Consider the following 26,800-nt stretch of genomic DNA (forward strand, 5'->3'; position numbering starts at 1 on the left):
GACCCCTGCCCGATGCCAGCTCTGCCCCCAGAGTGGGCCCTGTACCCCAGCCTGCCTCCCTGCCCCATCGCTGCTGCTGTCCCCCTGCCCTGCCTCCCTGTCCCCACACCGCCTCCACCAGCTGCATTCCCACCGCTGGCACTGTCTCCCTTCCTTCCATCATCTAACGCTGCTCCTGCCCACTTTGCCTGCCCTCCCCTGCCTGCCCTTGTCCTGGTGGACTTTCCCACTACCAGTCCTGCCTTTCCCTTCTGGCCGCTTGTCCCTGCAGGTCACAGTCATGACCCCTGCCCTGGCACTGCCTCCTCCAGGAGCTGCCCAGGCACTGCTCTCCTGTCCCTGGAGCCAGTGGGTCTGCAAGGGGAAGCGCCAGCCTGGCCTGTTGTCCCTGTGTCCCCTCACTCCCTGCTCTCTCCTCCCCCAGACTCGGAGACGGGCGAGGATGAGCCCAGTGACCCCCAGGTGACGCAGCGCAGTGAGCTCCAGGATGAGACGGCCTTCAGCACCCCCACGGGTGAGCAGGGGGCATTTGGCTGGCACCAAGCCCTGACACTGGCTGCTGGGCATGGCCCTGAAAAGGGCTCTGCTTTGGGGGTCTCCATGGCAGGGGGGAGCTGTGATCCACTCATACAAAGGGGGGAGGGCTTGGGGCAGCAGGGTGCTGCTTGGGACACCCTGGGACACCCCAGGACACGCCAGGACTCAGCCCTCTTTGAGCAGGGTGCTGGGTTCATCCCCATGAGCACCTGGTGTCGGCTCACCCCTCTGCTTCCAGGTGGGTCCGACACCCTCGTGGACGTCTCCATGAACACGACGCCGACCTCGGTGCTGGCCCTGTCGCAGGCAGAGGAGCGCTCCAGCTGGTCGGGCAGCCAGCAGACCGTGGTGGAGAAGGAGACGGATGCCAGCCTCCCTGCACGGGGACCCTACCTCCGCCCTGCTGCCTGGCAGCAGCCGCAGGGAACCCCAAGGCAAGCAAACGCGCCGGCCCCGCGCGGCGCCGAGGTCCGGCACCTGGGCGTGGAGCCGCTGGTGCGGGCATCACGGGCTAATCTGGTGGGCACAAGCTGGGGGTCGGAGGATAGCCTTTCAGTGGCCAGCGACCCGTACGGCAGCGCCTTCAGCCTGTACCGAGGACGGGCGCTCTCACTCCACGTGTAAGTAGCCAGGGGAAGCGCGTGGAGGGGACATCGCGCTGGGGCCATCTCCTTCCAACCCCCACAGCCATCTCCTCCCCTCTGCCCTTCTTTGCCTTCACCATGCCCGGATAAGGATCGGGGGCTCTGAGCAGTAGGCAGCCTGTTCCTGGTGACGAGGTGGGAGCAACCCAGGCCAGGAGGGCACAGGCCCTTGCGTGAAGTGGGGGACGTGGAGTGGCCTTTCTGCTGTGGCCAGGTTGGGGCTGGGGGTAACCCCTGTGCTGCTGCACGAGCTGCAGCATCCCACCTGCAGGCTGTGCTGTGGGTGTCCCCTCATCCTGCCCGGCCGCAGAGCCTCTGCGCAGCCCAGGGTGTGGGGACCTGGGGGTGTGTGGCAGCCTGGGGGACCCACTGGCAAGGCTCTGCCACCCACAGTCCCCACCGCACAGGGGTGGCATCAGGGGCCAGGGACATGCTGCCTTCCCAGGACTGGCTGACGTGCTCAGAGTCCCTGTCCCTCCCCACTGCCTTTGGTCCCCATCCCCGCAGGCCTGCTCCTTTGACCTTCATCTTGCCCCTTTTTTTGTTTGAGGCTGCTTGTTCCACCAGAACCTCATCTCCACCTTATGATTTCTGCACCGCAATCGCCGAGCCCCACCAGGGGCAGTGGGGTGGGGGGTAGCACCTGCAGCAGCATGTGTGCAGGGAGGGCTTGTAGCCTCAGGGACCCTCTCTGCCTTGCAGAAGAACTGACCTGTGCCATGCTGCCCCAGCACACCAGGACACCCCGGCGAACTGAGGCATCCCACAGACCCCAGTCCTGTCTGCATGGTGGCCCTGGGGAGGGGACTCACTGGGTATCCCAGCATCACTTAGCTGTCTCACATAAGTAGCCCTGGGCAAGGGGATACCGCTGTGTCACAGGAGCCTGGGACTCTCATCCAACCCAGCCAGCTCCCAGTGGTCCCTGGGTGGCCGGATTCACTCACCAGGGCCCCTTGAGGCTCCCCAGTCCCAGGGCTGCCCTGGCCACCTGCCCCCATTGCCATGCCCCATTGGGCACTGTCGTGTGGGGCTGGGAGCAGGGATGCAGCCAGGCGTGAGGGTGGGCTCTGAACTGTGCTCCTCTGTCTCCCCTTGCAGCAGCATCCCCCAGGGGGGCTACCGGAGAGATGACCCCCACAGCGGACCTGTCTCTCCAAAACCTGGCACTGAGCCCCCGAGGTCCCCCGCTGCCCTGCCGCTGACTGCCAAACCACCCATCGTTCGCTCACCGTCTCCTCGTGCCGGCCCGTGCCTGCCGTCACCTGCTGGTGCCACGTCGCAGCCTGCCACCCGTGGCCCTGGCGTCCCCTCCTTCACGCCCGTGACCCCCCGCAAGAAGACCTCAGTGCCAACTGAGTACCAGGACACTGTCCCTGAGGATTACGAGGAGAAGATCAAGAAGCCCAAGTCCTCGGGGCACTCACAGGGCAGCACACAAGACTCCCGTCCCCAGACACCCATGAGTGACGCCTCTGGCCGCATCTCCGTCCGGGCATCCCCCAAGCTGGTGCGCTCCAGCTCCAAGATCTTCGAGAGGCTGCAGTACTTTGAGGAGCGGCGGAGGAGCCTGGAGCAGGGGGACAGCCCCTTCCCCGCATACCCCTGCCTACCCTTGCGCAAGACGCGTTCCTTCGACCAGCCGGGCTCTGGCTCACGCCGTGCCAGTGCACTGGGTGGCTCGCGGGAGGATGTGGGGGAAGGCGGTCGCTGGGATCTGGGCAGCACAGCGGCCTGCCGGCGTCTGGCCTTCCGGCAGAAAGCTGCATCCTTCGACGAGCGGGGCAAGTTCACTGGTCGTGTCTACGCAATCGAGCACAAGTTTGCAGAGGAGCTGAGCCGCATCAAGCGGACGGTCTCCAAGCAGCAGCTGCGGCGCTCCCAGGAGCTGTGCAAAACTGGGCTGCCCCCGACACCCTCGTCTCCAGCAGCCAGCGAGCCCGCCGCCCCCCGTGCTCCCTGCACCCCCTCCTCACAGGGCACTGGTGGGCGCAAGGCACTGACACCAAAGACCTTCTCGCCAGCAGAGAGCCCGCACGTCATCCAGCACCTGGCACTTTCGAGCGTGGCTCTGGTGGGACCCAACGGGGAGCCGGAGCCGGGGGGGCAGCGCGGGAGGAAAGCCCTGGCACGGGGCAGCACAGCAGCCGGTCAGCCCACTGAGGCAGAGGATGTGGGCACCAGGAAGGGTCCACAGCAAGAAGGCACCGGGGAAGTGAAGAAGAAGGAGCAGTGGCCGTTAGCACAAGCCACCCCGCAGGGAAGGGTGGCTCTTTTGCAGGCGGGGCCCGCCGAAGGCAGTCCGTGCCCAGACGGGGGCCCTGCCGGTGGAGCCCGTACCCCTGGGGCAGTGAGCGAAGCCCTGGCCACCCGGCTGGCCGTGCCCCACGGGCTGTACCGGCGGCCAGAGGTGCCCGTGGAGGTGCGGTTCCTGCCCTGGGCAAAGCCGGGGATGGAGCAGGAGGCTCGCCTGGAGAGGAGCTGGGCAGGGCAGCACGGCCTGGGCAGGGAGGTGGAGAGAAGGCAGATGAAAGTGTCAGAGAAGAAAGAGAGTGGCCGGATGGCTCAAGAAAGCAGGAGCACTCGGAGCAAGGGGAAGGGGCGCCGAGCCAGGCCCACCTCTCCGGAGCTAGGTAGGGGCATTGCTCTCTGCCCTCCTGCAGGCACAGAGCTGGCCTGGCCAGCCTCTGAGTGGGATTGGGGACAACCCAGCCTGCCCCTGGGAGGTGCGGGGAGCCCAGGCTGTGCCATAGAGCACAGGGGTAGGGTGGGGGGACACGGTTCTGGAGGTTGGGGATGTTGTCACCAACCAGTGCTGTAGGACAGACCAGCCTGCATACCAGTTTACTGGGCCTTGAGTCATGATGATTGCTGATGTCTCTGTCCCTCCTGTCTGGCACAGGAAGGACACAGGGTGCTGACCTCTGGCACCCAGCCCTGGCCTAGGCTGGTCCCCCAGGGCACAGGACACCCACTGCAGCTTCTCCTGGCTGGACTGTGCTCGGTGCTCCAGGCAGGGTGTGCAGCCCAAGCGTCCCCAGGGGATGCTGCGGTGGCTTGGCTGGGGGAGAGGTGCTCTGCCCATCCCAACACGCAGGGGTGAGACCAGACTGCACCTGGGCCAGGAGATCCTTCCAAGCTCTGCTGTGGCTGGAGCAGTGCCAGACCCATGTGCCCAAGGCTCCTGGCGCAGCCCCAGGACCTTTGCTCGTGTGCTGGGGCCATGGGAGGGGAGGGAGCAGGGAGACTGAAGCTGATGTGGAAGAGCTGAGCAGCCAGCACCCCGTGTGGAGCTGGGGCAGCTCGGAGCAGTGGCAGCGGTGGGCTGTACAACCCTCCTCCTTTCACACCCTGCTGTAGCCTCATCCCTTATGCTGTACAGGGATGTACAGCATGCTGGACGCTCCCTGCCCTGTGTCCTCTGCCTCGTCCCGCTGCAGGCACTGTGCCATGGTGGCCCCTGATGTGGCCCTTTCCTCTACTGCATGGCCTGGGGACCTGCTAATGTTCCTGTGAGGGTGTGGGGCACGGGGTGGCAGGGTTGGGCAGAGGGCTGCGAGGCCCCTGCTTGGCCTGCATCCAGCCTGGCATGGCACAGGACCCGCTCTCTCCACGCTGACAGCCATGGGGCCCATCTCTCCCTGTCCAGAGTCCTCCGACGACTCCTATGTCTCAGCGGGTGAAGACCCCCTGGAAGCCCCCATCTTTGAGATCCCCATCCAGGACATGGCAGTGGCCGTGGGGGCAGAGGTGCTGCTCAAGTGCATTGTCACAGCCAACCCCCAGCCAGAAGGTGAGCGATCGTGGGGCTGGGGGGTCAGGGGGTGCATGTGGCAGAGGGGCTCTCTGCGTGTCCACATCTCACCCCCCTTGGGGCCACCTGCACTGTGCAGAGTGGGACACGCAGCCCCAATCTGGTGTCTCAGGGAGGTGACGTGCCCACCACGGGAGCACTCTTTTCACTCTGCCTCCCCCCAGGCAGGAGTGAAGACTTTGGGCACTGCCTGCAGAGGCAGGGTGCGGGCAGGGTGCAGGCAAGATGTCTGCCATTCTGTGCTGGGTTGGGCTGTTCAGAGAGCAGAAGAAGGGCCGCCGAGCACTGCACGGGCATGGGGGGTGCTCTGGGCTGCTGTTGGGCCAGCTCAGGTGGTTCCCGGGGGCAGAGTCCCAGTGCCTGGCTCAGGGCTGATGGGGTCCAGGCATGCTGTAGCCAGGACATGGGCAGGGGCAGCTGCGCAGCCAGAGCCAGTACCAGCTGAGAGAGCTGGGAAGAAAGAAGCTAAGAGGCTTCGATTCCTTCCTCCAGCCTCCTCTGGAGGAGAGGACGATGCTAGGACTCAGAGAGGGGCCAGCCCCGCTGTCTCCATCAGGCTGTGGGAACCTGGGGCTGCTCCCCATGGCAAAGGGGGCCCCCAAGCCAGGCAGAGGAGTGCCTGGCCTCACCAGGACCCTGCTCAGACCCCCGGGGGAGTTTGGTCTCTCTTTCCCACGAGTGACCCTCGCCTCTGCCAGCAGTGTCCTGGAGAAAGGACGGGGTCCCACTGCGGAGCAGCACGACGCGGCCCATCAAGGCGGAGGGCGAGCGTCATACCCTGCTGGTCAGGAGCGCCCGGGTAGCCGATGCTGGCCTCTACACTGTCACCGCGGCCAACGAGGTGGGAGCGACCTGCTGCAGTGCCATCCTCAGCGTGCGGCCCGGTGAGTGCCGGCGGCGGGAGGGCGGCCGGCGGTGGGAGGGCCGGCGCGGCAGCAGGCTGGCTGCCAGCTCGGCCGCTGCTGTCACTGGGAAGAAAACGGCTTCCTTACCCTACAAGGCTCTGTCTGAACCAAAGCAGCTGACGTGATCCCGGCAAGCACAGAGGGATCCTGCCGTGGAGGGGGGAGCAGGGTCAGGCTGTGAGCACCCCACGGCACCCAGCAAGCAGCCCACTGTCCGGCCTCCCCCACGCCTGCCTGTGCCCTGCTAGCCATGGGGATACCCCAGCCTGCCCTCCAACCTGCAAATTGTGGGGGTACTCCTGCCCTTCACCCCCCTAATCGTGGGGATACCCTTGCCGCACAAACTATTAGCTGTGGGGATACCCAGCCTGCCCTCCACGCTGCTGGCCTTGGGGACACCCAGCCCGCCGCAGACCCAAGGCACTCCCCAAACCGAGAGCGTCCCTTGGGGACCGTGCAGCACGCTTCCAAGTTTTTGGAAGCACCCAAAACCCCCCCCACTCCCTGGCGCAGCGGGGCGGCAGCGGCCGGGCAGGGCCGGCCGGGGACGCGGCGGCGGGGGGCCGGGAAGGGGCCCGGCAGCCCCCGGCCCGGCGGCGGGCCCTCCCCCGCGCTGCTGGCCCAGCCCCGGGGGCCGGGCGGCGCTGGGGCGGGGAGGGCTCAGCGGGCCGGCGGCGCTGCGGGCGGGAGGCGATCCCGGCCCCGGCCCCGGCCCCGGTAGCGGCAGCGGCGGCTCGACGGTGCGGCCCGGCCCGGCGCGGCGCGGCGCGGCTCGGGGCGGGGGCTGCCGGGGCCGCGCCCCGCGGTGAGTGCGGGGGCCAGCGGGGGGCGTGCGGGAGGGCGGGTGGCGGGGAGCCGGGGGTCGCCCCCCACTCCAGCTCTCCGCCCTGGGGCTGCCCACGGGCATGGCGGGGGCGCGGGGGGGTGCACAGCCCTCGCCCTGCACCCGGCAGCCCGTCCGTCTTCCCCCGGTAAGGGGCGGGGGGGTGAGGGCGCTCCGGCAGCCGGGCTGGAGGGGGGCCAGCACCCCCATCGCGGCGGGGGGGGTTCTGCCAGCACCCCGCGCCGCTCGCCGCTCCCCACCCCCGGCTCCCGCACGCTCCCCGCGGGTCCCCCATCCCGGCCGCGGGTGGGCTCCTCACCCACGCCGGCGGGTCCGGCCCCGCGGGGAGCGGGCAGGCGGCCGGGCGGGCTGCTGGGGGAGCGCAGCTGCCAATGTCACCTTCAGCCCTCGCCGGCTCGGGGCAGGGACAGCCATCCCGGGAATCCGGGCGGCTTAAGGATGGGAGCGCGGGCTGCTGCGTAAGAGCCACTTGAGCCCTGCTGTCGCCTTGCGGGATATCGCGTCCCCTTATCGTCCCGTGGAGCGCTTCTCACCCCCTCCCCCGGCGCGGCCCCGCACCCCTTCGCTGCTGGCTGCTGCCGAGCTGGGATGTGCCGTGGGATGGGTGTCCCCCGGCACCCCTGGGGTGCAGGGTGGTGGGGAGGGGTGCCCTGACCCGCCTGCCCGGCTCTGGCTGCTGCCAGCTCCTTACCCAGCCTCTCCTGTGCTAGCCCCCGCCGTGGAGCGGCATGGCAACTTGGCACCCCCCCTCGGCCAGGCCAGCCCTATCACCTCCGACGAGGAGTACCTGAGCCCCCTGGAAGAGTTCCCCGAGTCCGGGACCCCCCAGCACCGACCAGCCATGAAGCTGCAGCCTAGAGCCGAGCACGGGGCTGCCCACAGCTCCCTGGAGAGCACCTTCAAGGCTGCACCCACCTTTGAGGTGAGCTGACAACACACCCAGGACCTGGCAGAGGGGGAGCTGTGCCCTGTGACCACAGCCCTGTGGTCCCCAGTGCCAGGAGGTGCCAGGTCAGGCCTTCCTACCCCCTGATCTGGGGTGCTCCTGGAACCTAGGCTGCGTCCACCCCTCTGGCTCCCCTGGTACTCCAGGGCTGCTGTTGACGGGGAACACATAGCCCTGGGTGCAGTGGTGGGGATGCGTGGCCTTGGCTGCAGGCGGGTGCTTGATGCTCTCTGACCCCTGCTTCCCCAGGTGTGCCTGTCAGACCAGTCAGTGCTGGAGGGGCAGGATGTCAGCATGAGTGTCCGTGTCCGCGGGGAGCCCAAGCCCATCATTTACTGGTGAGTCCCGGTGCTCGCTGGGTCACAGCTAGGCAGGGAAGAAGGGGACAGGCACGGTGACTTCCTCATTTGGGGATGACTGGCTCGGACCTCTGGTCCTGAGCAGGGTTGGGGGTGGAGGAAAAGGGTCTTTGGGGGATAGTCAGGCTGGGTGTGCAGGGCTAGGCGTGACCATGCCACTCTGCCCGTGTCCTGAGCAGGTTGAGGAACCGTCAGCCAGTGAAGTATGGCCGCCGGCACCATGCGGAGGAGACGGAGGGGGCACGGGGGCTCTTCACACTGCACATTCTGGCGGCGGAGCGCACCGACACTGGCTTCTACACCTGCAAGGCCGTCAACGAGTATGGCACCAAGCAGTGCGAGGCCAAGCTGGAGGTCAGAGGTAAAGCTCCCTGAGCGCATCCTCCACCCGGCCCTGAGGGGCCAGCTGGCTCCAGTGCCCTGCATGAGCTGTGTGGGGAAAGGGCCACTGCAGACCCCCCTTTGGCGGTGCTGTGGGAGAAGGGGACAAGCGAGCCTGCCCTTCCCTGCTGCAGTGCAGGTGGGCACAGGCTGGGAGCAGGAAAGCGGAGCTGTGTGCCTGGGGCTGCCCACAGAGGCTGGCCCTGCAGCAGAAGGCAGGCTGCCTTGCTGCCCCATCCAGATGTGCACCCCCACAGCCTTGGGTTCCACCACCCAGCTGTGCCAGGGTCCCCGCCAGCCTGAGCCAGAGCCTGCTGCCTCTCACAGCCCAGCTTAACCCCACGTCCCCCCATGTCTTCGTTTCTGGGACCATGTGCTGCCCCTAGCTGCGCAGGGAGGGCTTTTGCCCTTGGTGGCCCTGCAGGGGACATATGTCCCCTCCCTCCCTGCCCCAGGCAGCCTGCAAGCTGAATGCCAGGCACAGGGCAGTTTGGAGAGGTCCCCCCTTACCTGTTTTCAGCAATAGCCCATAAGCATGGGACTGGGCTGTCCAGTCCCCTTCCCTTGTTGTCCCTCCCCAGCCCTGCTCTGGTCCTAGTAGGAGCCCAATATGTGTGCAGATGGGGAGGGGAGGGTCCTTGGGACTGATAGCCAGGCTCTGTCTGGCATCCCCCTGAGGCCAGGGAAGGAGCCCGCGGGATGAGTGATGCTACCTCCCTCCTCTTGCCCTTTGCTGTGTGTGCCCTGCTCCCCCCAGCCCTCCCCGCTGACAGCTGCCTGAGCCCTCCGGGCTGCACCCGTCCCACCTTGGCCTTGGCTGCACTGCTTGTACCCTGCCGGACCCCGCTCCCAGCCTCCGGCAAAGCGCAGTGGCATAGGGTTGGGAGTGGGAGCCAGCCCCGCGCCCCACAGCCAGCAGGAGCTGGGCTATGGGGGCGACAGTCCAAGCCACAGCCCTTCTTGGGTGGGCTCAGTGGGTGGCTCCGTGCCTTGGTGCACACTCGCACCCCTCGTGCCGGTACTGGCGTGTGCGTGCGTCCCGGCCCCCCCGTTGCTGCTGCACTAACCCTTCCGCTTGCTGACTGCGGTTTTTGTCTGTACGCAGGGGGAGTACGATAAGGGGGTGCATCTCTCAGAGCCGCGGCTGCGGGGCTCTTAGTTGGACACCTCTTAGGCAGTGGACCTCACCTTGTGTTATTACCTTCTACTCCATCCACCGCCTCATCCTGGACGCACCGCGGGGATGCGCGGGCCCTCAACTGCGGGCAGGGGCTCGCCGGATGGCCAGGGGAGGCGTAACCGAGGCGGGGTGGGGGGAGTGGCGGGGGAGCACCAGGCACCCCCTCAGCCGGGCCAGGGCGGCCGTATGATGCTGTCTTGTCTCTTGCTCCGTCCATTTGCCCCTGTCTGTGTGTCCTGGCTGCTCCTCTCCTTGCTGCCCAGGGAAGGGGAGCAGCAAGCTGAGCCCACGGTCACCATCGTGCCGGCCGGGGCTGTAGGGAAGGGGCTGCGGCATGGTGGCAGCTCTGCAACGGTCACCTCGGAGCGTGGGAGACAGGAGACCCCGGGGGTCCCCACAGGGGAGCACCCTGCCCCAGCTGCAGGGGGGAGAGAGAGCATTGGCCCCTTTGGCTTCACGGCGGCCAGTGGCTACCGTGAGACATCCCTCGCAGCCCCAGGGCTCGGGGTCTGCCTGGAGCGCCTCCCAGCTCCGGGTCTCTTCTGTCCGGGGAGGGGGCTTGGTGGGGGGGTGGGCTGCAAGGCCGTGACCCTTTTATTTTGTAGCTCTAATAAAATCTGTTTGGTAAAGCGCTGTGTGGTGTGTTCCTGGCACGGACACCTCCCCTCACCCCCGGCCCCCTCCCCGGCTCAGCTCTGCTTTCCACATCTCGCCCCCCCCCCCCCCCCCCCCCCCCCCTCCTCGGCCCACCCTTCCCTGCTGCACTCCCTGCCCGCTGCACCGGGCCCCCTTCCCCGCATGGCCCCCCGTGCCCCGCACGTTCCCCCCTCGCTCCATCCCCACCACCTCTCATGGTTGCTTTTCAGTTGCTGAGACGCGTCTCTCTTTCTTTCTCTCTCTCCCCCCTTCCCGGGCAGCTCGCCCCGAGTGCCAGTCCCTGGCCATCGTGGTTCCCCTGCAGGACGTGGTGGTCGGGGCGGGGGAGCTGGCACTCTTTGAGTGCCTGGTGGCTGGCCCGCCAGACATGGACGTGGACTGGCTGTCCCGGGGCCGGCTGCTCCAGCCCGCCCTGCTCAAATGCAAGATGCATTTTGATGGGCGCAAGTGCAAGCTGCTGCTCACCTCCGTGCACGAGGACGACAGCGGGATCTACACCTGCAAGCTCAGCACCGCCAAAGGTAAGCGGCGGTCACTCAGCTTCCCGGGGCGGGTCTTGCTTGGGACTTGGGCCTAGGGTGGTTGCTAGGGGTGGACAGCCCCCCCTGCCCCTGGGTTTGGGGCTCTGGTCTCCCTGGGATGTGGCTGTGAATGCTGGAGGTAGGGACAGGGAGAGGTTGCTGCCCCAGGACCTGGGGAGCTTTCCCCAGCTGGGAAAACTGGTGTGCATCAGTCCACAGGCTCCAGCACCCTGAGCCCTGCAGCCCTGTCCCACCCTGCTCGGCTCCTTCACAGGCATGCATGCAGCTCCCAGAAATGTCAGGGGATGTGTTTGAACTGTGGCTGCACTGGCAGGATGCAGCCTGGAGCCCAGCTGTCCCTGACCCCCGGCTCCAGACCCTCTGCGCACCCAGTTCCAGTACCGACCTGTCTCTGTGAGCCTGGGAGGTGTTAGGGACAATGGGTAGCGGTCAGGGCCACCCACCCTCTCCCACTAAGCCATCACTGGTGGCAGCTAAGGAACAGCAGCACCCGGTCTCTGTCCCATGTCTCTGACACCCTCCTGTGCCTGTGCATGCTGCACACAGCATCTGTTCCCCAGAGCCGGACAGGGTGAAGGACCCCTTTCCCCTTCCCCAGCCTGCCCGGGCAGCCCCTTGGCAGTAACCCAGGATGCGGTGGGTGCAGGGGGCGGTGGCGTTCCCAACACCCTGAGGCTGGTGCCCGTGCATCCCTCCATGGCGGAGGCTGTATGCCTGCAGGGATTTGACAGCAGCAGCAGATTTGGGTGCAGGGAGGTGAGGCTGTGCCTGATCATGGTGTCAATCCCTACCCAGGGTGGGCAACGACACCATCATTGCTAAGAAATCCGTTACACACCTCCTCATCTGGAGCACCCAGCCTGCACCCATCCTCATGGTGCCCCTGGGTGCTGCATGTGCTGGTGCTGCCTGCTTCAGCATCACCCTGTCCCCAAGGGGCTAGGCCAGCCGTGACCCCCTACCCTAGGGGGAGGACAGGGCATCCTCCTGCCCCACCTTGCTGCTGGCATCCGTACTGCTGTGAGGGGAGGAAAAAAAGCACCCTGCTGCCAGCAGAGCCCCAGCACTGGGCACAGGATCTTGCAAACACTTGTACCATGCCCCGTGCAGGGACAGAGCCTGGCATCCAGTGCCTCAGCCCCCGCTGGCCATTGGGTACACTCAGCTACAACCACACTGGCTGCTGGGGCTGCAGCCAGGGGTGGTCACAGGCTGCCCCCTGCCCTGCACACGTGTGCCATGGGGGCTCACCCCCACCTGCTCTCCTTGCAGATGAGCTGACCTGCAGTGCCCGGCTGACAGTGCAGCCCTCCGTGCAGCCGCTTTTCACCCGCAAGCTGGAGGACGTGGACATAGTGGAAGGACGAACAGCACATTTTGACTGCATGATCAGTGGGACTCCCCCACCGGCAGTCACCTGGACCCATTTTGGTAACCTCCAAGCCCAGAGAGCTTGCCCAGGGCCCTGCAGGGATACCTCTTCCCATCCCCTTGGAGGCTGCACCCAAGGGCTGGAAGAGGTGGTGGTGCTGATGCTCATGCTGGTGCATGTGTCCACGCAGGCCAGCCAGTACAGGAAGGGGAGAACGTGCGGATTCAGCAGGAAGGGGGGCTGCACTCACTGGTCATCGTGCACGTGGGCCCCGAGGATGAGGGACAGTACGTGGTGACCGCCAGGAATGCCCACGGCCATGTAGAGTGCTCTGCTGAGCTCTATGTTGAGGAGCCACGGCCATCTGCTGCTTCCCAGATGTAAGTGTCAGGGGTCTCTGGGATCTGTATCCTCCCTGCTTTCTCCTCCCCAGGATTTGGGGAACAACGGGCTTGTGCAAAGCTTGGCCTCAGGGCTGGGCTGGGGGCATCATGCTCCTGCCATGAGTGTGTGTGGGCTTTTGCAGCTCCAAGCTGGAGAAGATGCCATCCATCCCAGAGGAGCCAGAGCAGGTGGAGACAGAAGCAGAGTGCTTCACCATGCCCGATTTCCTGAAGCCGCTGCACAACCTGGACGTGGTGGAGTCAAAGGAGGCCGTACTGGAGTGCCAGGTGGCCGGGCTGCCCTACCCCTCCATCACCTGGTTCCACAATGGTTCTCGCATTGACAGCACCGACGATCGCAAGATGATGCAGTGTAGGGCTCCCTGCCGTCTTCTTCACCTCCTTGGGGTCCCTCTGCCCTGCCTGCAGCACCCCAGGAGGAGGCATCACCCCCAAAACCTTCACACCCTGTGAAGCAGGGAGGGGACCTCTGCACCACTTGGCTGGCAGTGTCTTACCCATGTCCCCCTGTTCCCCACCAGATAAGGATATCCATCGCTTGGTGTTCACAGCTGTCAGTCACGCACATGCTGGCGTCTATAAAAGCGTCATCGCCAACAAAGTGGGGAAGGCCACGTGCTATGCACACCTCTATGTCACTGGTAAGCAGCAGCAGGCACCACTGGGGATGTGCGGCCACCCGCTGCCAGGCTGTGCCCCAGGGCAGCAGGTCGGTGGCCCTGTAGCGAGGTCCTAGGGTGAGAGGATGGCAGGGCAGTTCAGGTTGGAGGGGACTTCAGGAGGTCTCTAATCCAACCTAAAAGCGGGGTCATCTGGGCAGTACTCACCTTGCAGGGTCAGGACCCGTCCCTGCACCCTCAGGTCCCACATGGAACTTGCTGGCAGCACCAGTCCCACAGAGGCTGCCAGGCTGAGCTCCCAACGGGGCACCAGTGAGGGTTGCTGGTCCCATCCATCCCCTCCAGCCCGTGTCTCCTGGGGCATAAGGCAGATGCCCTGAGGAGCTGTGGCAGTGGCCATGCTCACACCCCTGCCCACCTCCCCATGCAGATGTAGTGCCGACACCCCCGGACGGGCCCCCCACCGTGGCCTTGGTGACCGGCAGAGCCATCACGCTGACCTGGAACAAGCCCAAGTGGCTGGACACCGCCATAGGTGAGGGAGCCAGGGATTGGCAGGGGCTGGGCAGGAGGTGGGCAATGCTGTGATGGGGCGCACAGACCAGCCCTATGCTGGAGGATCCACACAGACCCTGTCCCCCCTACAGACCCCAACTCGGTGACCTACGTGGTGCAAATGCAAGTTCTGGGCACAACACAGTGGCTGGTGCTGGTGGCTGGCGTGCGGGACACCACCTACACAGTGCACGGGCTCACCAAGGGTGCCCAGTACCTCTTCCGTGTCATCACCGCCACCCCCAAGACCAACAGCAAGCCCTCCCCACCTGTGGGGCCTGTGCAACTCCTGGACCGGGGTGAGAGGGGCAGCAGGGATGGGATGGGCTGCTGGCGTGGAGGGGTCTCTGACTCCAATGGGGGGGTAAACTGGCTAGCGCTGGGTGACGTGGGGTCTGGAGGTGGTGGTGACAATGCGTGTGGCAGGTCCCTACCTGGAAGAGGCCCCGGTCATCCTGGACAAGCCAGATGTGGTGTACGTGGTGGAGGGTCAGCCAGCCTCCGTCACCATCACCATCAACCATGTGGAGGCCACGGTCACCTGGAAGAGGTAGGACATGCTGCTGTGCCCATTGCCTGCCCCATGCCCAGCATCACCCCCCAGGCTGCACAAAGAGGGACTCCTGCAACAGCTCCCCGTGCAGCCCACAATGGGTGGGGGGTCCTTCCCTGGGGCTGGGCTGGACATACACCCAAGGATGTCCCCAACTGTGCAGAGCTGCACGGGGCAGGGGCTACTTTTGGGGAGGAATGCTGTCTGTGGGGTGCTAAGGGTTGTGAGCCCTTCAGGAGGCAGAGCTAGCAATGGGGTGTGAGCTATTTGCAAGGGTTGCGGGGTGGGTCGGGAGGTGGCCATGGGGCTGTAGGTGGGAGCTATCGGTGGGGCGGTGGATGTGGGGCTGTCTGTGGGGCTGTGATGTGGCAGCTGGTGTGCCCGCAGGAGCGGGCAAGTGCTGGGGGAGCAGGAGGGCATGTGCGAGATGATGATGCTGGACGACGACCAACACTGCCTGCGGCTGCTGTGTGTGGGCCGGGGCGCTGCGGGGCCGCTGGCCTGCGAGGTGAGCAACCGCCATGGCACTGCCTGCTGCACCCTCCGCCTCCGCCTCGCAGGTAGGTGCCGCTGCGTTGGGGGGCCGTGCCCCTCTGCCAGGGGGTGGCATTGCCCTATGGTGCTCCAAGCCCATGTGCTGGGGGTGGGGGGGTATTATCCCTCAGGGTGGCACTACTCTACAGTGCCCCATGCCCATGTGCCACGAGGGCACTGCCCCATGGTATGGATCCATACTCTTAAGCCGTGGGGACGCTGCTCTATAGGGTGGCAATGCCCCACAGGACTGAAAATCCATGAACCGTGTGATGATACTGCTGCCAAGTGTCTGATACCCATGTCTGACTTGGGTAGAAGTATCCCATGTGCCTAGAGACCGTGTACATGGGGTGGCACTGCCCCATGGTATCCCCCAGCCATGTGCCATGGGTGGCACTGCTGCAGGGTGTCCCATATCCGTGTATAATGGGATGGCACTGCCCCACAGGGCCCTGTGGCCAAGAGCCATGGGGAACACCTCCACAATGCCCCACAGAGGTGTCATGGGTGGCACTGCCCCACAGCACCCCACATCCGTATCTGAGGGGGACATGCAACCCCGCAGTGCCCCACGCTCATGTGCATGGCACTGCCCCACGGTGCCCCACACCAATGGGTGACTGCCCCACGGTGCTGCAGGCACATGCCCTTGGTGCCCTGCCCTGTAGCGTCCTTCTCTCCTGTGCATTGGGGTGACACTGCCCCATGATGCTCCATGCCCCTATACCATGGGCTGGCACTTCCTCGCAGTGCCCCACAGCCATACTCCATGCCAGTGGCAGGGGGGTGGCACTGCCCCATGGCACCCCATGCCCTGTCTCTTGGCAGAGGCACCACGTTTTGAGTCCATCATGGAGGACATCGATGCCCAGGAAGGGGAGACGCCACGCTTCGCTGTGGTGGTGGAGGGGAAACCGCTGCCAGACATCATGTGGTACAAGGTGGGCTGGGACCCCCCCACCCCCTTCCTGACCCACAGCCCTCCCAGACCCACATCCACCACTGCCTCACCTGGGTCACTGCATTGGGCCTTTGGGGTTGGGTTCACTCCCAGGGATGCAGGATGTGCCCCATGTCCCATCCATGGGGAAGGGGTAGCGGGAGCTGCTCAGGGATGAGACAAGGCCTCTCCGATGCTCCTGTCACTCCCAGGACGGGGAGCTGCTGGAGGAGAGCAGCCATCTGAGCTTCGTGTATGAAGACAATGAATGCTCACTGGTGGTTCTGGGCGCTGCTGAGCCCGACAGTGGCGTCTACACCTGCACAGCCAAGAACCTGGCCGGGGAGGTCTCCTGCAAGGCGGAGCTGGTGGTGCGGGCAGGTACGGCCAGCCAGCCCCCTGGCCCTGGGGGGCAGAGCCTGGGTGCCCAGCTTGCCCCCCACCAGCGCCTTTCCTTCCCCCAGCCCAGCCTGCTGTTGATGCCACCATGGAGGAGGAGGCGCTGCACAAGGCGCGACGCCTGACCGACTACTACGATGTGCACGAGGAGATCGGGAGGTATGGGGCCACCAGCATGGTGGGCAGCAGGGCACCCTGGGCACTCCAGGGACAAGGTTGCTGGAGTCAGGCTGCACCCTGGGGCTCTGACTGGTGGGGACCAAGCCCCATGGTACACCAGATTCTGATGTGCTGGGGCTGTTCTTGGCTGTTGATGGATGCTCTGGTGCCAACTCATGGTGGGGAGCCAGGGTGGCTGGAGCAAAGCTGGGCCTGGGGTGTCTCCATGTATGGTTCTAGAGAGCTTCCAGGGCTGCAGGCAACTCCCTGTGGAGTGGGCGCCTGCCCCAACTGCTTAGGGAAAGGGAGGTCTCCTGCTTGCCCACCTTCGTATCCCCCCTTGCTCCTATCGTTGAATTGCAGGGGGGCCTTCTCCTACCTGAGGAGGGTGACGGAGAAGAGCAGCCGGCTGGACTTTGCAGCCAAGTTTGTCCCTGGGAGGACCAAGGCTAAGCAGTCAGCACGGCGGGAGCTGCACATCCTCTCGCAGCTGGACCATGAGCGCATCGTCTTCTTCCATGATGCCTTTGAAAAGAAGAATGCTGTCATCATGGTCATGGAGCTGTATCCTCCAGACACTACTCTGGGAGCACGGGGGATGAGGGGAGGCTTTTGTGGGGGCAGAGCGGGTACCAAGGATCTGGGTGCCCAGGAGGGTGCAGGGCCCAGCAGGACATGGAGTTTCTGTGCTCCTTGACTGGGGCCCAGCTGTGCCGAGGAAGAGCTGCTGGACAGGATGGCAAGGAAGCCCTCGGTGTGCGAGTCTGAGGTGGGTGAAACCTGGGGAGGCAAAGTAATGGGTGAGGGAGGGAGCCTGAGAACACCAGGGTCTGTCCCAGCCCAGGGATGTGCAAAGCTCATTGTGTCAGGCTACAAAGGGAGCTACAGCCCACACCTGCCACTGTACAGGGCCAGCGTGGGGCTGACCCATGCTCAGGGTGCCCCCCCCCTCTTTCTGCTCTCTTGCAGGTCCGGTCCTACATGCGGCAGGTGCTGGAGGGGATCTGCTATCTGCACCAGCACAGCGTCCTGCACCTGGACATCAAAGTGAGTGCGGGGGTCTCCATCCCCCTCCTGCCCTGCATCTGCAGTGATGGGCTCCTGCCGCACTGCGGGGGGCTTGATCCTGCCGACAGGGGACATCCCTTCCCTGGGGGGGAGCCCCTGCCTCCTGCCAAGCTCCCCTCTGCCCCGCGCTGTCCTGTAGCCAGAAAACCTCCTGATGGCGGATTCGAGCAGCGAGCAGGTCCGCATCTGTGACTTCGGCAATGCGCAGGAGCTGACACCTGAGGAACCACAGTACTGCAAGTACGGCACCCCCGAGTTCGTGGGCCCTGAGATTGTCAACCAGAGCCCTGTCTCCAGCGTCACTGACATCTGGTAAGGGCAGCCCCAGGGCAGTGGGCTCCCAGATATGCCGGGAGGGACTGGGCACCCTGGAGGGCTCGTGCTGTGTTGTAACCACACTCTCCTCTCCGCAGGCCCGTGGGGGTCATCGCCTACCTCTGGTAAGTGCCCCGGTAGGCCCTCATGGGAGGAACATCCTTCCCACCCCCTTGCCAGTTGTAGTGCTGGGTCTGTGGCCATGCACATCACTCCTTGGAGAATCAGCCTCCTCTCCAGCCACTCCTGCCTCTGCCCTCCTCATGGCACCAGCGCTGCAGTCCGGGGTGCCATCCTCGGTCCCCAGTACTTGCCATGCTGTTCCCCATGTCCCCATGGCCCAATGACAGTGTCCCCTCCTTGGCAGCCTGACAGGGATCTCCCCCTTCGTGGGAGAGAATGACAAGACAACGCTGATGAACATCCGCAACTACAATGTGGCCTTCGAGGAGAGGATGTTCCAGGGGCTCACCCGGGAAGCCAAGGGCTTCGTCATCAAAGTGCTGGTCAACGACAGGCTGTGAGTGTTATGGGTTCCCTGTCCCCTGCCCCTCTGGTGTGACCCTTGTGTTCAAGGGAGAGTGGGGCCCCCATGCATCAGGGTGCCTGAGGGCAGGCTGGCTGCACAGCCCTGCTGGGATGCAGCACAGGCAGCCAGACCCTCCTGTCCTTCCGTGGGCTGGCCAAAGCCCCCCAGCCCAGGCGATTCTCACCTGGTGGTGTTGGTTCACAGGAGACCCAATGCGGAGCAGACCCTGGAGCATCCCTGGTTCAAGGTGAGACTAGGCAGGGACCCAGCAGCCAGTGGCAGTGGGGTTCCCCTGAGCCTGCTGCAGGCTCTGTGGGACACCAATGTCTCCTCGCCCTGCAGACTCTGGCCAAGGGGAAGGTCATCAGCACTGACCACCTAAAGCTCTTCCTCTCCCGTCGGAAATGGCAGGTGAAGGCAGGAGCTGGGGAGGGAGGGGGGCAGGCAAGGCTGTGTGCTGGGTGGGATGGGGTGATGTGCACTGGGCAGGATGATGCCATGCCACCTCCCTGGGCCTGATCCAGCCCTCTCCACCGGCTGCAGCGCTCGCAGATCAGTTACAAGTGCAACATGGTGCTGCGGCCGATCCCGGAGCTGCTGGAGGACACTTCCAACCACCTCTCCATTGCTGTGCCCCGGCACCTCAAGGAGTCACCGGCACTGTCATCCTCCTCGGACTCAGACGACCTGGATGAGCTGCCCTTCATCCCCATGCCACATCAGGTGGAGTTCTCTGGTTCCCGCATGTCACTCAATGAGATCCCCACGGACGATGAGACCATCGGGCCATCCGAGGGGCCGTGGCTGGAAGGAGTTGCTCTGGGGGATGTTTCTGCCATGGAGTGGCAGAGCCAGGGCACGGGAAAGCCTGGGGTGGCCCTGGGGAAGCGACCAAGAGGCTCTGGGCCACGGCGGCCATGCGTGGAGGCAGAGGCACCTGGCTCTTCTGATGAAGAAGCCCCTGAAGCCCAGAAGCGGCCAGAGTACCCCCGCAAAGCCATGAGGAAAGGCTCCAGCCTGGAGTCCCCAGGCAGCGCCCGGCGGGGAGAACTGAAGAGGGGTGGCTCAGCTGACAGTGCCCTGCTGCTCCACCAGCCCAAGGGAACAGAGGAGGGGGCTGAGGCAGGCCGGGACCCCCGCCGCGCCCTGGCCAAGGCAGCCTCCATGGAGCTGCCGCGGCGGAAAGGGGTCTGGGGGGAGGATGATCATGCCCAGCGCCTGGAGCTGATGCGCCAGCGGCTGCTGCGGGGCAGCCCTGGGGATGGCAAGGTCAGCGGCCTGCGGGGTCCCCTCCTGGAGACCCTGGGGGTTGGCCCCGACAAGAAAGTCCTGCGGCCGACCCGGCTGGAGCCGCCAGTGCCAACAGTGCCACGGTTGGTGCGGGCAGCCTCCAGCGAGGCCACCTCGCCACGCCTCCTCCCCCCTGAGCACCGGCTGCAGAAGAGCAGCTCCTTCAGTCATGGGGATGCCGAGCCTGTCGTCCGGCACCGCCGCTCTGGTGCACCCCTGGAGATCCCAGTGGCCTGCTTGGAGGCCCAGCGGCTCAAGGAGTCCCCCTCACTCTCTGCCCTCTCTGATGCCCGGCCCCCGGCACCACTGGATGCCCCTGGCCCACCGACACTCCCCGTGGCAGACGTCACCATCCCTCGGGCTCTTGCCACCAAGTCTGCCCTGGGGAGGAGGAGCATCCCCGAGGAGCGTGGCCAGCTCGGGGCCAGTGCGGCTGCCACCATGGGGAAGAAGCCCATGGCCAGGGGACAGGAGGAGAAGACACCCACAAAGGCCGCTGGAGGCAGCAGGGAGGGGGCTGCCAGGATAGGAGCACCCACCCCACTGCAGACCCTGGCTCCTGGCGCCCAAGCTGCCAAAACTTCTTCCTACGCCAAGGTCATGCAAGCCATGGGAGCCATCCAAAGCGGGGAACCAGTCACAGAGGAACCCCCCCAACCCTCACTGGCCACCCCTGCTGAGCCTCCCGTGCCAGCACCAGCACTGACATCAAGGAGGGAGGTGAAGCCCACCGGCTCCTCCAGTTCCCTGCTCATCCAGGACATCGACTCGGAAGAGGTCTTCGAGGCCAAGTTCAAGCGAGGCCGGGAGTCATCGCTCAGCCGGGGGCTGAAGCTTCTCACCCGCTCCCACTCTGAGGACCGGCACTTGGCCAGCCCCCCAGCCCCCGACGAGGGTATCTACCGTCCCACTCCAGCTGGCGTGCCCCTGGAGCTGCGCAGGGACCGGCCCACTGGGATGGTGGCCAAGTCCAAGTCTGTGCAGGACCTGCACGAGGTGGAGAAGGACAGGGGCTTCCTCCGGAGGATGTCTGTGCTCCTCAAGCGGACCCCGCCTGCTGAAAGGAAGAAGAGCAGGGGGGAGGATGGAGGTGGTGAGACCCCATCCAGTGGGCGCCGCTTCTCCTGGAGCCTGGCTCTGGGCAGCTCCAAGGACCGGAGGGACTCAGACAGCCTCAGGTCAGAGCCTGGGGGTCGTGGGGAGAGCGAGTCTCCAGTGGTGGCCGTGCGGAGGAAGATCAGTGCCACGGTGGAGCGGGTCTCTGCACGGCTGCGCAGCCTGTCGGACGAGCGCCCGGAGGGTGAGGGGCCCGGGGAGCTCCGCCGCACTAGCTCTGAGGGGGAGAGCCTGAGGCCGGCCCCCCCCCCAGCACCCGCACCCTCCTCTGAGTCCCTGCGCTCTGAGGGCAGCACTCGCTCCTCTGCCTCTGCCAAAGGTGAGTGACGAGGGGGGTCCTGCCAGCACTTGATGGCCCAGCCATGCTGGGCACAGTGGGCATGGCCACCCTAGCTTGGCCCGGCTTTCAGCTGCCCTGGGTGCCCACAGGTGGGGGTGACAGCCAGAAGCGGTCCCGCTGGGAGCGCTGGGGGCTCTCGCGGAGTAAGAAGGAGAAGGTGGCCTCGCAGCCCAGCATCCCCTTCAGCCTGCTGCAGGAGGAGGGACCCATCACCAGCCGGCTGCACACACCCAGCGAGTCGGGTAGGTGCAGCCCCAAGGTGGGATGAAGGGTGTGCATCGCTACCCCAGCCTGACCGCCCCTTTGTTTTCCAGATTTCCCCCCCATTTTCCACATCAAGCTGAAGGACCAGGTGCTGCTGGAGGGTGAGGCGCTGACCCTCTGCTGCCTGCCTGCCGGCAGCCCGACCCCCAGGATCCTCTGGATGAAAGGTGGGGGGCTGCCTGCACTGCTTTGGCAGGTGGGTGCCAGGGGAGCACTGTAGCATCCCTCTCCTCTTTTCCCCTCCCCTCAGATAAGAGGTCCCTGCAGCCGGACAATGCGTTGAACGTCGTCTCCTGCAAGGATGGCCGGCAGATGCTCACCATCACCAAGGTCTCCAGGAAGGATGCGGGGCTGTACGAGTGTGCAGCTGCCAATGCCCTAGGCACGGCCATCAGCTCCTGCACGCTGGCTGTGGCACGTAAGGAGGCATGGGGGGGGACCTCGGGGGACAACCTCGGGGACAGAGAGCATGTGCCAGGCAATGTACCCCGGGGCTGGGGACCGGACAGAGCGGGTCACTTCAGCTCCGCTCTCCGCATCTGCAAGAGACTGGAACTTCTGAGGGGGGACAGTCTGGTTTTGCATGAGCACTTCCAGTATCTCTGAGTCCACGTGTTGTGCTGCTCTCATGCCGCAGCATCTCTGCCCTGCCCCTAGCCAGGCACCCAGCCCACTCTGGCTGTCCCCTTGCAGGGCTCCCCGGGCGGCCGGGCACCCCAGAGATCCCCCAGAAGTACAAGAACACGGTGCTGGTTCTGTGGAAGCCTGCGGAGAGCAAAGCCCCCTGCACCTACACACTGGAGCGCAGGCTGGACGGTATGTGGGACTGCCCCCCGTCCCCCGGGAGCTGCAGCCAGAAAGATGGGCTCCCCCGGGGACACCAAGCCAGGACAGCAGACCCCAATGTCCTTGCTGTCCCCTGGGGCCCAGTGGGGTCCTGGGTCAGGGGTGGGGGACAAGGGGGCTGCCCCTGGTCTGCCCTCGCCTCACCTTGCCCCCACGCCGGCAGGGGAGCATGAGTGGAAGATCGTCAGCGCCGGCATCGTTGACTGCTACTTCAACGTGACGGACCTGCCCCCCGGAAGCGCTGCCAAGTTTCGGGTGGCCTGTGTCAACAAGGCCGGGCAGGGCCCCTACAGCACCCCCTCAGGGAAGGTGCACCTCGAGGCGGCAGGTCAGTGAGCCCTGTCCCACGGGACATGGGGCAGCCGTGGAGCTGGCTGTGGGGCGCTGGGATGCTCTGGGAGTCCTGGAATCCCAAGGGATCTTCCCCCCCGGGCTTTAGGGAATGGGGAGATGCTTGCACCCCACTCCTGACTTACCCCTGCCTGGCTCATACCTCACTTTGCTCCCTGCAGATGCCCAAGCTGCCCCAGCCAAGGACATCGTTGTCTCTGTCCCTGTCCCTGTCCCTGTCCCAGAGAAGGTGGCTTCCAGCCGGTCGACCCAGACACCCGTGGAGCAGCTGGAGCCGCCGACAACAGGGCCTCCCCCCACCACGCCACCCCCTAAGCACAAGGAAGAGGTGCAGAAGGCAGATGGGGCAGTGCAGGAGGATGTCCCCCCTGGGGTCCTCCAGGCCCCTGCACCCTGCGAGGAGGGGCCACGGCCGGATCCCGATCTCCCACCCGACATCACTGTCTGTGTGCCCCCCGAGCTGATGTTCACCCCTCCGCGGACTGTCGCCTCGCCCCACACAGACACCCCCATCCAGGGCTCTCCTGCACCCCCCACGGACACGTCCCCCCCACCCCAGGCTCCGTCTCCTTCAAAATTCTCCCCCATTTCTCCAGTGTCGACCACCCCTGCCTCAGCCACCACACCCTCTCCCACCTCCAATGCTGCACCCACAAGGAAGATGCCCCCCTATATGGTCACTTCCTTCGTTTCCATGCCCCCCACGTCACCCCCTGTGCAGGAGCACCCCCCCACTGTCCCATCCTCCAAGGAGCCCTCAGCCGAGAGCGGAATCCCGGGAGCGAAAGACAGCACGGCGCTGCGGCAGGGCGTCCCCCAGAAGCCATACACCTTCCTGGATGAGAAGGCGAGGTGAGTAGTGGTGGGATGGGACGCTCTGCCAGGGGTGTCCCCCCCCAACACCCCATGTTGGGGATGTGAGCGCCTTCCTGTGCCGCAGGGGCCGTTTTGGGGTGATCCGGCTGTGCAAGGAGAACGCCACGGGGAAGCACTTCATGGCCAAGATCGTGCCCTATGAGACAGAGAGGAAGCAGAGCGTGCTGCAGGAGTACGAGATCCTCAAGGCGCTGCATCACGAGCGCATCATGGCCCTGCACGAGGCATACATCACTCCCCGCTACCTGGTGCTCATCTGCGAGAACTGTGCTGGCAAGGAGATCCTCTACAGCATCGTGGACAGGTATGGGTGGGCACAGGGCTGCCAGGGATGGCTGCCAGCACAGGGCCACCTGTTGATGCCACTTGTCCCCAGGTTTCGCTACTCAGAGGACGACGTGGTGAACTATGTGCTGCAGCTCCTGCAAGGCCTTGAGTACCTGCACAGCCGCCGCATCGTGCACCTCGACATCAAGCCGGACAATGTTGTCGTCTCGGGCATGAACGCCCTCAAGATCATCGATTTCGGCAGCGCCCAAACCTACAACCCCCTCGTGCTGCGGCAGCTGGGGCGGCGTGTAGGCACCCTGGAGTACATGTGTGAGTGGGGCACCGGAGAGGCGGTGGCATGGGGATGGGGACAGGGACAGATCTGGGGCACACTTGTGCCTGAGGTGTGCATGTGTACCTGTGCCCTGAGGGTCTTGGGAATGGGGAGGAGTTGAGGTGTCTTTGGGGAAGCTGGGAGGGATTTGGGGTGCTGATGGTTTCAGCTGAAGGTTTCTGTAGGGTTGCTGGGTTTCAGTGGAAGAGTTTGGCTGCTGTGGGGCAGTTGGGGTATCCTTGGAGATGCTGGGCTCTGTCAGGGTATTGGGGTGTCAGTGAAGGTTGCTGAGGGGTGCAAGGGTGGGGTGCTGAGGGTGCTCTGAGTGCTGGGGATACTGCAGGTTTTGGAGGTGCTGGGAGTGCTGGCGATGCTGTGGGTGCTGGGGCTGGGCCCCCAGCACGTATGACAGACCTGCTCCCCTGCCTGCAGCGCCAGAGGTGGTGAAGGGGGACCCGGTGGGCTCCGCAGCAGATGTCTGGGGAGTTGGCGTCCTCACCTACATCATGTAAGAGAATGGGCTGGGGGGACGAGCACCCTGACGTGTAGTCAGCCCCACCCAGGGCTCGATGGCATGGGGGATGCCATGCTGGTGGTGGGCTGGGGGATGCTGTAGTCCTGCAGACTACACACAGGGATGGAGACATCCTGGTCAGCTCTGTGACTGTCCCAAACCAGGGATGGTGGGTAGAGGGGTGCTGGGTGTCCTCCCACTGCTGCCCCCCAGCCTGTGCCACCTTGTCCACCCTCTCAGGCTCAGTGGGCGGTCACCATTCTTTGAACTGGACCCCATCGAGACGGAAAACCGCATCCTGGCAGGGCGCTTTGATGCCTTCAAGCTGTACCCCAACGTCTCGCAGAGTGCTGCCCTCTTCATCCGCAAGGTCCTCGCTGTCCACCCCTGGTGAGTGCCCAGCCCAGCCAGGGAGGAGGACATGTGGCCCCAGACTGTGCCTGTGACTGAGCCAGGCAGGCAACTCCCTGCTCCATGGGGCCCCTCCAGATATCATCAGTGGGACCCCGGGGTACATCCCTGCTCCTGGAGAGGGCTGGAATCTCATGAACTCAGGACCGTGGGGTCCATCTCTGCTCTTGGAGAGGGCTAGGACCCCCTGAGTCTTGCAGGGCAGGGGTGGTGGCCAGGTTTTGGGGGGCGCAGTGGCAGTGGGCACCCGATGGCCCCTGACGCAGAGCCACCCCTGCCCCAGGAGCCGCCCCACGGTGAAGGACTGCTTTGCCAACGCCTGGCTCCAGGACGCCTATTTGATGAAGCTGCGGCGGCAGACCCTGACCTTCACCACCAACCGCCTCAAAGAGTTCCTGGTGGAGCACCAGCGGCGCCGTGGCGAGGCCGTCACCAAGCACAAGGTCTTACTCCGCTCCTACCAGGGCGGCCAGCCGCCAGGGCCACAGTAGCCGGTGCCTCGGCCATGGCCACGAAGGGCCGAGGAGCCAGAGGAACATTCCAGGGGCCGCAGGACAGGGCGGCTAAGGAGGAGCCAGGACATGCCGGGATGAGCCCATGGACCTCACACGCCGTCACTGGGGACGCTGGCGGCTGGCGTCATTTTGGCGGTGCCTATGGAGAGGGGAGGTGCTGCCCCAGCCGGATCGGTGGTAGGGTCCAGCAGCGAGGAGGGTGGCGAGAAGCCTTGCTGCAAGGAATGGAGAATGCAGCAGAGGGTCGCGAGAAGGATGGGATGGGGACAGGGGAGCGGGAGAGCCGCCAGCACGCCGGCCAGCCCTGGCCACGCAGGTCCTGTCAGCCGTGTGCCTTATGCCACAGCCTGCAGCTGCCCCCAGCCACGGCACGGGGGTCCCTGCGCTCCCCCCAGTTTGCACGCCGGTGCCTGAAGACTGAGGCTGCCCCAGCGGTTCCTGTAGAGAGGGGCCCGCTCGCAGCCCCCCATGGCCCTGGTCCTCACGGCTGGGAGCGGGGGCCACCAGCCCCCCATCTGCCGCTCCTCCCAGCCCCGGTCCTGGCAAGCGGGTTTGTGGCCCCAGGACTGACACCGGTGCCTTCCCCGGGGCTGTTGGCTGCGCCCTGCACCGGGGCAGGGGGGCTGGCTGGCACCTCCCTCCCCTTCTCGGGGGGGCACCCACGTGCCACGCACACCTCCTGTGCCTGCTCAGGCCTACGCTGCTCACGCTCTGCCCGCCTGGCTCCGGCCCTTGCCCTGTGCCCTGCCGCCAGCCTGCCTGTCTGTCCCTAGATCCACCTCCCACCGGAGCCCCCAGTGCCACGGCACAGCCCCACAGGGCCCTTGCCGAGCCCCCTCCTCGGCTGGCGGCAGGATGCTCCGACACGGCCGCGGTGCCCTGGGCGGGGGGACGGGGGCAGCGCTTGGGTACCGACCTTCCAGCCACCGCTGTAGCGATAGGGCTTTATTTATTTTGACTTTGGGGAGACGGCCTCTGTCCGCCCCCATCCCCGTCCCCTCCTCTCCGCCGGGCTCCGGAGTTGCCAGCGTCCCCACGGTTTGGAGCAAGCAACGTGCCAGAGCAGCAATAAAGACCCTGAGCAGCCTGTCCCGTCTCCGTGCCTCGACGGAAGGGGCGGGGGGTGTGGGCAGGGCGCGGCGCCTCGGGAGGGGCCGGGGACACGGAGCCAGGAAGGCTGCCAGGTGGAGCCGGGCGGGATCGGGGTGCGGAAGCGGCGGGAGGAAGCGGCGGGAGGAAGCGGCGGGAGGAAGCGGCGGGAGGAAGCGGCGGCTGCCAGGCCGCCCCCCCGCGCAGCGCCTCCACGGCGCACGCGCCAGCTCCGCCGCGCGCAGGCAGCCGCTCCGGCGCAGCTGCACGCGCAAAGCCACGCCCCTACGCGCGCGGGCAGGCGCAGGCGCGCTCCCCGCCGCT

General features: G+C 65.6%; 1 protein-coding gene across 4 annotated transcripts in view; it reads left to right on the forward strand.

Annotated features, from left to right (window-relative positions):
• SPEG (striated muscle enriched protein kinase) overlaps positions 1–26,474 on the forward strand; it is a 39,565-nt gene extending 13,091 nt beyond the window's left edge. For 3 of the 4 annotated variants that reach the window (XM_074911161.1, XM_074911162.1, XM_074911164.1), the window contains 40 exons: positions 425–514; positions 776–1,157; positions 2,283–3,814; positions 4,831–4,974; positions 5,697–5,879; positions 7,455–7,666; positions 7,940–8,028; positions 8,229–8,410; positions 10,528–10,788; positions 12,082–12,240; positions 12,372–12,561; positions 12,708–12,937; positions 13,107–13,226; positions 13,636–13,740; positions 13,853–14,059; positions 14,187–14,310; positions 14,701–14,873; positions 15,679–15,791; positions 16,003–16,171; positions 16,255–16,348; positions 16,712–16,912; positions 17,057–17,117; positions 17,318–17,395; positions 17,556–17,728; positions 17,830–17,856; positions 18,099–18,251; positions 18,465–18,507; positions 18,603–18,671; positions 18,804–20,985; positions 21,096–21,248; positions 21,321–21,437; positions 21,521–21,688; positions 21,964–22,086; positions 22,280–22,444; positions 22,629–23,319; positions 23,408–23,647; positions 23,720–23,943; positions 24,380–24,455; positions 24,702–24,851; positions 25,156–26,474. In XM_074911161.1, coding sequence (XP_074767262.1) covers positions 425–514; positions 776–1,157; positions 2,283–3,814; positions 4,831–4,974; positions 5,697–5,879; positions 7,455–7,666; positions 7,940–8,028; positions 8,229–8,410; positions 10,528–10,788; positions 12,082–12,240; positions 12,372–12,561; positions 12,708–12,937; positions 13,107–13,226; positions 13,636–13,740; positions 13,853–14,059; positions 14,187–14,310; positions 14,701–14,873; positions 15,679–15,791; positions 16,003–16,171; positions 16,255–16,348; positions 16,712–16,912; positions 17,057–17,117; positions 17,318–17,395; positions 17,556–17,728; positions 17,830–17,856; positions 18,099–18,251; positions 18,465–18,507; positions 18,603–18,671; positions 18,804–20,985; positions 21,096–21,248; positions 21,321–21,437; positions 21,521–21,688; positions 21,964–22,086; positions 22,280–22,444; positions 22,629–23,319; positions 23,408–23,647; positions 23,720–23,943; positions 24,380–24,455; positions 24,702–24,851; positions 25,156–25,363 — 10,061 coding nt within the window. In that variant the 3' untranslated portion in view covers positions 25,364–26,474. The remainder of the gene's footprint in view (positions 1–424; positions 515–775; positions 1,158–2,282; positions 3,815–4,830; positions 4,975–5,696; positions 5,880–7,454; positions 7,667–7,939; positions 8,029–8,228; positions 8,411–10,527; positions 10,789–12,081; positions 12,241–12,371; positions 12,562–12,707; positions 12,938–13,106; positions 13,227–13,635; positions 13,741–13,852; positions 14,060–14,186; positions 14,311–14,700; positions 14,874–15,678; positions 15,792–16,002; positions 16,172–16,254; positions 16,349–16,711; positions 16,913–17,056; positions 17,118–17,317; positions 17,396–17,555; positions 17,729–17,829; positions 17,857–18,098; positions 18,252–18,464; positions 18,508–18,602; positions 18,672–18,803; positions 20,986–21,095; positions 21,249–21,320; positions 21,438–21,520; positions 21,689–21,963; positions 22,087–22,279; positions 22,445–22,628; positions 23,320–23,407; positions 23,648–23,719; positions 23,944–24,379; positions 24,456–24,701; positions 24,852–25,155) is intronic. The other variant, XM_074911163.1, reaches the window with a different exon arrangement.
• Positions 26,475–26,800: the final 326 nt, after the last annotated feature.

Source organism: Athene noctua, chromosome 7 (genome assembly GCF_965140245.1).
Source record: "Athene noctua chromosome 7, bAthNoc1.hap1.1, whole genome shotgun sequence".
NCBI classification, from domain to species: domain Eukaryota; kingdom Metazoa; phylum Chordata; class Aves; order Strigiformes; family Strigidae; genus Athene; species Athene noctua.